This window comes from Pinus tabuliformis, chromosome 4_1 (assembly GCF_031772625.1).
Source record: "Pinus tabuliformis cultivar Carrire ecotype Pingquan chromosome 4_1, CPIR1, whole genome shotgun sequence".
NCBI lineage: Eukaryota > Viridiplantae > Streptophyta > Pinopsida > Pinales > Pinaceae > Pinus > Pinus tabuliformis.
In genome coordinates, this window is record NC_142303.1 from 989841398 (window position 1) to 989851580 (window position 10183).

Genomic DNA, 10183 nt, shown 5'->3' on the forward strand with positions numbered 1-10183 from the left:
ACTACTAGTGTTAAAAACCAAAAACCAATGAGTCATAACAACCATTGCACAAAATATCTAAGTATCGGCTTGCTAGCCACTATCCTCTTTCACTAAGAAATTGTTGGCTAATCCTCTAGCTAAATGTTGGACATTGGATAAACCAACACTCCCTGTGTGATTTGCGACATGGAATAACCGCCTCTCGCGAATCCTTATCTCTAGTAATGAGATCATTGACTAACACCTACGGGTTTTGGTCTAGCGAAAATCGTGATTTCCAATAAGTAGTATAAGAGCGTAGGTCACGAGTTTGATACACACTCTGCTCACATTGGGGGGGGAAGATTGTTGGACATTGGATAAACCAATGCTCCTCATATGTTTTGCGACATGGAATAACTACCTCTTGTGGATCCTTATCTCTGGCGATGCGATCATTAAGTAACACCTGTGGGTTTTGGTCTAATGGCAATTGTGATTCCCAACATTAAAATGGTTAGCATGCAACCTATCCTATAAATTTTTTCCTCTAGCTATGACAATTTGATAGAATTCACTCATTGAGTCGTCTTGTTCAAATGACACTTAATCTCATTGGGCCCCTTGCCATGATATGAAATGAGTTGCAACCTTTTTTTGTGAATTGACATCATATCATTTCAATGCCAAATATAGTGGGAGCTACAATGCTTTTTTTGTGAATCAGCAAGAAATCCATTTTAAATATTTTCGAGATAAATTAATTAATTTTTTAATAATAATAATTATTTAAGAAACTTGTTAAATTTTGTATTATATTTATGAATAAATATATATAATTTTTATTTTTTTAAATAAAAGAATAAAAATTTAAGATATATTAAAAATTGAATATATATATATACACCCTCGTTTCAACTTAATGTTACTTAGACAACATACCCAATATTTTTCAATATGGTAATTTCGAAATATATGGCCTTTACATTTTTAAAAGGTATTCTTGTAAACAGGGGAAGATCATTCATTTAATGTGAACACATACTCGACACCTTGTAGTTTTTGCTCCTTTAAAGTTTTCTTCAGATACTATCTTCACATTTTTTAAAAAGCAATTTATATTTTAAAAGTCAGCTAATATTATAAATGGTGTTAATAAGTGTCTTTCATTCCGAGCTTTTTATTTATTTGCTGAGATACCCAGAACACTTTCGACTTTTGAATAAACCATTAGACAAACAATATACATACATATAAAACCCTATATGCTTCTTATCCTTTTATTATTGTATATTATGCTCCAAGTCTCCTGTACAATACAAAGCCAAATTATGTGTACATGTTCAAACCCAAGAAGTGAACTCGGTGGTCCTAGAATATTCTGCTCTCAATGGCACTTCAAATATTCTCAATATCACTACCTGTGCAGGTCGAGGAGAGACGGAAAGGCTCTCTCATTTCTTTTCTTGTCCTGCAATCGAGTTACGCTCAGGTCGCCCTCAGACCCAGCAGCTTGCTTCTGTCGCGCCACCATAACATAAACTTTCGTTTATCACCGATTATTCACCGTAATTAACGATTAGGAATGTCGTAAAATTTATAGAAGGAGAAAGAAATATTTATTAATATGATATCTCGGTGGGAGTTGCGACTTCATGCAGTACACTCCGCTGGAGGACTGGGAAATCTAACTGAATCTTTGCAGTAGTCGTAAATCATGTATTTTTCTTGTACCCACTTCACTTGCATACTCTGCTTCGAGTTAAGCGAAGTGTAGGCAGGCTGATCCCACCACGAAGTACATGAGCTTCCCGTACTGTATTTGCAAGCATCGATGTTGAAATTTTTGTATGTAGATATGAAAGGCGCGTGGCTCCAATCTGTCTTTACGCGGCCATCCTGAGTAGCCCACCCATCTCCATTCCATATTGAGGAGAAGATACCCATCGGGCGGGTTCGAGGATATGGGACTCCTCTTTTCTCATTGTTGGAAAAAACCCGGATAGGCACATCGTCCACAAAGAAACTGCTTCCATCAATCAAAAAATCACACAAACAAAACGTTCATCAAATACTGTACTGGTAAGTTGGAATGGTAATTATACTATGATCATATATACTTACACAGCTTGGTGGCGATTCCAGAGAAAGGAGTAGGAATGGAAGTTCGCAGTTGGGTCAAACCACAGATAAATACGCTGCTCCCTTTTGCCAACCCCATTCGAATAAACATTCGTCTGCACAACGTACGGTTCTCCTGAAGTGTTCCCCAAGAATTCATAGTCGAATTCATCATGCTGATCACCTTGTGAAGACATCTGCAATATCTCCAAGTAGTACAAGAAAACATTAAATTATTGCGAGTTCAAAGCATGGCATTGCAATTCATTCACACAACAAAATCTGTGGATTATTTGTATGAAAATGACGGTTACATAGAAAGCATTAACGGTGCCAGCAGAGTCGCCAGGAACGAGCTTCATCTGCACAGTTGCTTTTCCGAACAAGTATGTGCTCTTCGAAGCAAATCCTGCTCCTGCAGATCGCACAACACAAACCATATTAATCGGACTTAATTACATGATCACTGCAAGCAGAAGTAGAGGTCGAGAAATTAGGAAGAAAGTAGAATAAATAGATAGTACCAGAAGTGTGATCGAGCTTGAGCCAGAGCAAATCCCCTTGGGACATGACATGGTCAGCTGCCCAATTGGGGTAGAAGAAATCGTTGAAGGCTGCACATTGAGAAACCACTACTAGGCTGCACAGCATTACAACAATACAGAAAACCCACCAGTACATGCAGTTGCATCCTTCTTTGCAAACTGTCATCGCCATTTTGTTCGAATGTTACAAAAGTTCAAATAAGGGTAAGAATGAAGACATAGACGGCGGGCAGAAATTTATAAGCATGAGGTTGACCGGTCACAGAGGCAGTGGGCCACGGCTCTTGTGACGGATCCGTCGGCAGTCCAACATTATAAATAATATAATATATGCCAGCCTGTCATTTTGTTCCACTCAATTAAATAAACATCGTTTTCAATTTTACGAAAATTTACTGCACAACAGAGTAGGTTGCTCGTATATTTTAAATATCTTCGTATGAAAATTAATTTAATGGCATTAGTGACGGGTGGATGAGACGTCACCTAATACATTGCAGGTGGAGAATCGGACGCATGAATGAGCGTTTTGTTGTGTAGTATATCCAGTCAGTCAACCTGATCCAAATTTCATCTGACGGAGCATAAGGCAAGTTGAAGTTAAGACGTTACAATGACACGGACATTGATGTGACCTCAGTATGGCTGGCTGGACGTAAAGACCGAATATTACACGCGCCAATTGTATTCGATTCCCCGCTGCTACATAGAGTAAAACACCGAGGTGCCAAGGACTGCGTGCCAGCAACTTCACTGTCGTTTTCACGAAAATGTTCACTGGACAGCTGGATTAGTGGCTGCCAGCTATGAAGAATTCTCATAAATTCGAGGCTATCGTCATGATTGCCCATAAAAATGGAATGGGGTCTCATCTGAATCCTGTACCCTTTTTATCAATTTTTTTCGGGATATGTATTGAAGAGGACCACCGTAAAGTAATAGACTCCGTCCACTATCCCCAGATTCTACTGACAGGTTGCGATCTACTTACAACTGGAAGAATATGAATGGAATATAATTTGATTTTGGTGCCTCTTGAGATACAATAATTTCGCTGGCCAGATGAATAATTTCAGAATAGAAAGCTCGTTTCACGTTTTTGCATGCGTTAAAAGAGCCTATGTTTTCAGGGAGGCATTTGCTCATCGTGATGGGTTACAGGTCGATACCACGTCAGACTTTTTATATGTAGATAGAGAGGTTGGGTAAGGTGTTTTTTCTTTTACATTTTTTTTAAACTTATATATATAAGTTGGAAGATTGTCGCTTAATAAAATTAATTTTATGTCATATTCAAATGTGGGAATTTTTTATATATATGAATTTCTTGAAATTGATATATATTATTCTAAACAAATTAGAATTGTAATTGTCATGTGAATAGAACGGTACCAAAAAGGAAAGTGTTTTTATTATTTTGAAAATAATATTAAAAAACAAATTTTCTCTATTTTAAAAACTAATTGTTATGAGGTCTATGCTCACTTCACTTTCACTTTCAAAAAGGAAAGTGTTTTTATTATTTTGAAAATAATACTTAAAAAACAAATTTTCCCTATTTTAAAAACTAATTGTTATGAGGTCTATGCTCACTTCACTTTCACTTTCATTTGTGTGGTATATATTTTGTTTGGGATTTTTTTTATAAACGCTATTTTGTATTTTTCTTCCTATCTTGATAAAAATGCAAGCGGAAAAGATATTTCATGTGATATGAAATAAAGGGTGAAAAGTGTGGGAATATGTTATACATAGTTGATTTTTATGTGATGTTGTAAGAAAAAGTTTTTTTTCCTCAACATGATTTATGGTGTGGAAAATGTTTTGTATGTGACATATCATTTAGGAGAAAACTTTGTGTTGTGCATAGTTTTTTTTGTTCATGCGAATGTTGTAAAGGAAAGATTTTTTAATAGTTGCAATGTATCACAATAAAAAGATTTTTGTTGCGATGTATTGAAGGCTCTAAATGCTATAACCATCACATTAGGAGATTGAAAATGTCTTATCATATTTTGATTTGATCTAGCATATTCATATCAATTTTTTAATCTTTTTTGCTAAATGTTGATGTGTTGTTTATTGGGTGCACAGTTGAGAACACATACATTATTGGATGGTTATGGTTATCATACACTAATGAACTTGCTACAAAGACATAATACAAAACTTCACTACTTGCAAAAAAGAAGAGAAGAATGGGTGTAGGGGTACAAGGAATACTATAGAACAAGAAAATAATATAACAGAAACAAGATCAAACTCCAAAGTCACTTGAAGCTAAACTCAATCTCCATCATTCTAAGGGATAAAGGCATTGAAGAAATTATGGTCCCTTGTGCAAGAGAGTGAGGGAAACTAATGATATTTAATGGATATGTCTTGTCGTCAAGGAGAACAATGGAAACCAAAGGGATTTAGAAGAATCTTTCGGTGTATTACATTTGTTTCCTACTTACTATGAGTCTAAAAACTATGTAAAGTTAGTTGTGGAATTTCTACAATTTCCTATATTTTTTGCATCCTCATCTTCCTTTTTATAAGCTTATTCATGCTTCCTATTTTATATATATGGCTACATTTCTAACTAAATTGTCCAATTTTATGGTATTGGTTCCTATTTCATTTCAATTTCTATTATGCCCACTTTTATCAGAGGAGATTCATCAAATACTACATTTATACTAATGATGATTTTGTGGGTAGCGGGATCCCACAATATGTGTCCCTTAACTCCAATACCATAACCAACAAAGATATACTTCTTTGATTTGGAATCCAACTTAGGACATTTATCTTTAGAAATACGAGCATAAGCTTTAGAACAATTTTTTTTAAGATTTGAGTAATCAAAAGAATAGTCTGTCCATACCTCTTTAGGAATCATACAATCTATTACAACTAGTTGTGACTAATCTACTAGATAGCATGTTGTAGTGATTGTTTCTACCCACAACTCTTGATGTAACTTGGCATTATTAAGGATGCTCCTTGCTCTCTCTAGAAGGATCATGTTCATGCATTCAACCACATCATTTTGTTGAGGACTATAAATTATGCCTTTCGATCCAAACTTCCTTGCAATAATTTTCAAACTCTAGAGATGTGAAATTTTCTCCATTATCTATTCTTGAGCACTTGATTGACCTGCTAGTTTTCTTTTCAACCAAAACCCTAAATTGTTTAAATATATTAAACACATCAATTTTCCTTACGACAATATAGACCCATGCCTTTTTACAGTGCTCATATATAAATGTCCCAAAGTATGATGAATATCTAAAAGAACCAATAGGGGATGGCCCTAAGAAATCTACATGAATATAATATATAATACCCTTACTTGTATGACTATTTATTTTGAACTTTTGTCTACATTGCTTCCAAAAAAACACAATGCTTGTAGAAATTCAAATTCAAATATTTTAAATATGGAAGTAATTTATGATTTATCAATACCTTTAGCCTTTTCTTTCCCATATTGCAAAGTCATTGATGCCATAAACAAGTACATTCATTTACTTCCTTAGATACCACAATTGCATCATTTATTTCATTATTCCCTCCTAGCGTGTTAAAGTTCTCAATCCTTTTAGCCCTCATTACCTCTAAAACACCCTTCAACACCTTTAGTGAACCATCTTGACTTGTAAATTTACAACCTCTAGAATTCAAAACTGCCAAGGAAATTAAATTATTTTCTAGCTCCAGTACATGTATTCACTCTATTAATGTCCTTACAATACCATTGAACAATTTGATCTTAATGCTTCTGCTTCCAATAGCCTTACAAGGAATTTTTTTTCCATAAGGGAAATATCATCATCAACATCTTGGTAAGAAGAAAACAAACTACTATGTGGACACGTTCAGTATGAAGCACTAGAATTTATTAACCATTCCTCATGATATTATGAGATATTACAAATAGATAATACTTCATCAACCATACCTCAACTTGTTTTAAACATATTTTCTTCCTTTGTGGAGACATTCTAGGTTTATTTCCTTTTCCAACAATATTTCTTGAAATTCCCTATTTTATTGCAATACCAACACTTTTGCTTACCTTTTCTTCAATTAACTTATATTTTTTGCACCACTCGAATTCTTCCTTTTTTGTGGATCGACCCCTAGCCACAATTCCTTATAGTGTGGTGGGTTCTATACTAGATTTCCTATACACCTCCTCAAACAGTAAGTCTCCTACAATAGAACCACCATCAAGAGTGTTAAAGCTAACAGAAGTGACTAAATGTTCCCAAGATTCAAGAAATGAACATAATAATATGACCACTTTATCTTCCTCTTCAATTTTTACACCCATACAAGCTAACCACATAATAGTATTGAATTATTTAAATGAGCAATAGTTTTGGTACCTTCTTTCATTCATAAATTGTAAAATTGCCTCTTCAAGTAGATTCAACTTGTTAATGATCTTGTCATGTAAAGGCTCTCCTTTATGCTCCACGAGCATGCCATTGTTTTCTCTCTAATGATATTGGAAAGAACACCATCTACCAGACACAACTAAATGGTGTTGATAACCGTTGATCCAAATCTTCTCATTCCTTTTTAGTCATACCAACATGTTGAAAATGTAGCAAGAAAACCTCAGTTTGACTTTCCCTTAGTCAAACTAGAGAAAATTCAAATTTCTATTTCAGCAGAATACTTGGAGGTAGTTAACTGAGGTGACATGGAACTTGTCACTCAATTAATTCAAGTTGGGGAAGCTTGAGTTCAATTCAGTATGTTTGATTGCTAATTGGTAGCAATCTATTTCCGTTAATTTGAGTTATTGTCAGTTTAACTAGTTCTGACAGTCAGAAGAACTAGTGGAGGTCAAGTTGTGGAAGTGGAACTTCAACCACACTCAACGATCAAACAATTAACTGATGAATCAGCCCAAAATAATTGTTGCATGCAGAGAATTCGAGTTACCCAGTTGAGATAGAGATTCCAAGGCGGTGTACTACTAGTGGTATCATATTCCAATTTGTACATGTTGTGCATGTAGTCAGAGAATGACCTAAGGTAATTGCGCAATTCCATGGTGTGAAATTCCTAAAAAATAGGGGCAATTTCTGAAGGGAACAACGCAAGGAAATAGGAGCTTGGAGGGCTTGAAAATTAGCTAAGTTTCGGCCAAAGTCAGTTAATCATGCAGGGGGATAGACTATACACTTATAAGGTGTGCTAAAGCTTGAAAAAGCATATGTATTTCTTCTATATTATCTGATTAATGCAGTATAAAGAGTAAGGGGTTTTCAGCAGTTTCTTTCCCCTAGATAAATCTTTATGCATGTGTGATGTTTCCTTTTGCATGTCTATGATTCTTGTTCTTGATGGTGAATTAAATTTCACAGATCAGTAGAGTAGCTTCATGTCTTTTGATTTAGCAAATTTCATGAGCAGTATCGAATCTACACATTAATTTCTACATGGTATCAGAGTTGGAATCATTGTAGAGCAGAGATTTTAAAGTTGTCATTGCAGGAGATTCAAATTTGCAAATCAATGTTGCAAGTTTTCTTCAAGACTAAGAAGATGGATTTCAATGGACTAAGGCTCAAGTATGCCCATGAGGGAGGCTCGAATTATGTTGCATGGAAGGACTGCATGGAGGAAGTATTGGAGGATAATGGGTCGAAGGAAATCATTGTTAATGATATTATAAAATCAGTAGCAGTTGATGCTAAGGATTTGGAAAAATGGAAGAAGTGAGTAGACAAGGTGAGGAGGATCATATTGGAGGGAGTCCGAGACCATATTGTCTCAAATATCCATGGGAAAGAGATTCTATATGCAATGTGGCAAGCGCTCATAGATTTGTTCCAGGATAGTAGTGACCACAGGAAATTGGCACTCAAGGACAAACTTCGAAATAATATCAAGATGTGGAGGAATGAGACCATTCCACAGTACCTGAGCAGGTTCACACTATGTCATGATGAACTTGGGCAAGTTGGAATTATTGTAGAAGAGGATGATTTGGTGAGCCTAACCCTTTTAGGACTTCCCAATTGTTGGCACAACTACCAAGATTCGGTGAATGGGAGGGAGAAAAAACCGAATTGGGAACACCTATGGTTTGATTGAGTACAACAAGAAATAAGGTGGAATACGAGAGACAAGACTTCATCCAAGAGTAAGGATGAGGAGAATTGTGCCTTGGATGGAATGGAAAATGAAGGGAAAGGGAAGAATTCCCAATCCAAAGTAGAATCTAGTCAAGGGGGGAAGAGGAAAGACTTGTCCAGAATCAAGTGCTTTCATTGTCATGAATTCGGGCACTATGCCACGAAGTGTCCACATAAGAAGGTAAGAAAGAAGACCATAGGAGGAGCAGCAGGTGAAGATTTGGCTTGACAATTCAATCTTGATTTTACTCTCATTACATGCATGGAAAACACATCGATGGGAAGTGTGTGGTATCTCGACAACGGTGCCTTGCTCCATATGATGGGGAATAAATGTTTTTTCACTATTTTGGAGGAGAAGGATATCCATATGCACATCAAGATAGGAGATGATGGAAGGTACAACACGTCCAAGATTGGTACAGTCACCTTTCAAAGGGAGTCAGGCACCCCTCTCAGGTTCAAGGATGTGATGTTTGTTCCGGGTCTAAGGAAGAATCTTGTCTCCATTGCATTTTTGGAAGACCGTAGTTGTGATGTGATCTTCAGCAAAGGAAAGGCATTCCTAAGACACATAGCCACAAGACAGGTGAAACGGATCGAGGTTTTGGTGAAGAATCTCTACAAGATAGGTGTGGAGGGTTGTGCTACATTGAGAACAAAGGTGGAGAAGGTGGAGAGCTGCGATGTCGGTGAACTTTGGCATATAAGACTTGGCCATTTACATCATGGTGCTTTGAATATCATGCAAAAAATTACCACAAACCTCCCTAAAGGAGCACTAGAGCAACATGACGCATGCAAAGGGTGTACCTTGGGGAAGTACACAAAAGCCACTTTCCATGATCGAGACAATAGAGAACATGGAGTCCTTGAAAGGGTCCCCTATGATGTTTGTGGACCTTTCTCGATAGCCTCCACTGCCAAGCACAAGTATTTTGTCATATTTTTTATGAGTATTCATGGAAGTGTTGGATCTTCTTCACGTGGAAGAAGGATGAGACTTTCTCCAAGTTCTTAGAATCCAAGGCACTGATGGAGAAAGAAACGGGCAATAAGGTCAAGGCTCTTAGGAGCGATAATAGAGGTGAGTACATGTCGAATGAGTTTAAAAAATTATGTTCAAGAGACGTCATTCGATGAGAATTTACATCACCCCACAACCCACAACAGAATGGGGTGGTTGAGAGGAAGAACCGAAGCATTGTGGGAGTAGCATGGGCGATGTTGCATGACCAAAGCCTACCTTTGCACTTGTGGGCTGAAGCATGCAACACAACGATCTATTTGCAGAACAGGAGTCCTCATCGGATTCTTGGCATGATCACACCAAAGGAGGCTTTCTCGGGGAGGAAGTTGGATGTGTCACACTTTAGGATTTTTGGAGCCTTTGTCTATTTCCATGTCTCC

General features: G+C 36.6%; 1 protein-coding gene across 1 annotated transcript; it reads right to left on the reverse strand.

Annotated features, from left to right (window-relative positions):
• Positions 1-1205: 1205 nt before the first annotated feature.
• On the reverse strand, positions 1206-2845 carry LOC149179464 (xyloglucan endotransglucosylase protein 6-like). Its single transcript, XM_089423836.1, has 4 exons — positions 2607-2845; positions 2397-2497; positions 2086-2279; positions 1206-1987 (listed from the first exon to the last, which is right to left on the reverse strand). The coding sequence occupies exons 1-4, from the start codon at positions 2797-2799 to the stop codon at positions 1615-1617; spliced, it is 861 nt and encodes a 286-aa protein (XP_089279962.1). The 5' UTR covers positions 2800-2845; the 3' UTR covers positions 1206-1614.
• Between the last annotated feature and the right edge of the window lie 7338 nt (positions 2846-10183).

What these genes read in the sequence shown, in the direction of transcription:
- LOC149179464 (XM_089423836.1), bottom strand. Translation starts at nt 2,799, where the DNA reads ATGGCGATGACAGTTTGCAAAGAAGGATGCAACTGCATGTACTGGTGG. An exon ending in CAAGCTCGATCACACTTCTG is followed by an intron (nt 2,498 to 2,606) that starts GTACTATCTATT and finishes TGCGATCTGCAG; the next exon opens with GAGCAGGATTTGCTTCGAAG. An exon ending in GCACCGTTAATGCTTTCTAT is followed by an intron (nt 2,280 to 2,396) that starts GTAACCGTCATT and finishes GAGATATTGCAG; the next exon opens with ATGTCTTCACAAGGTGATCA.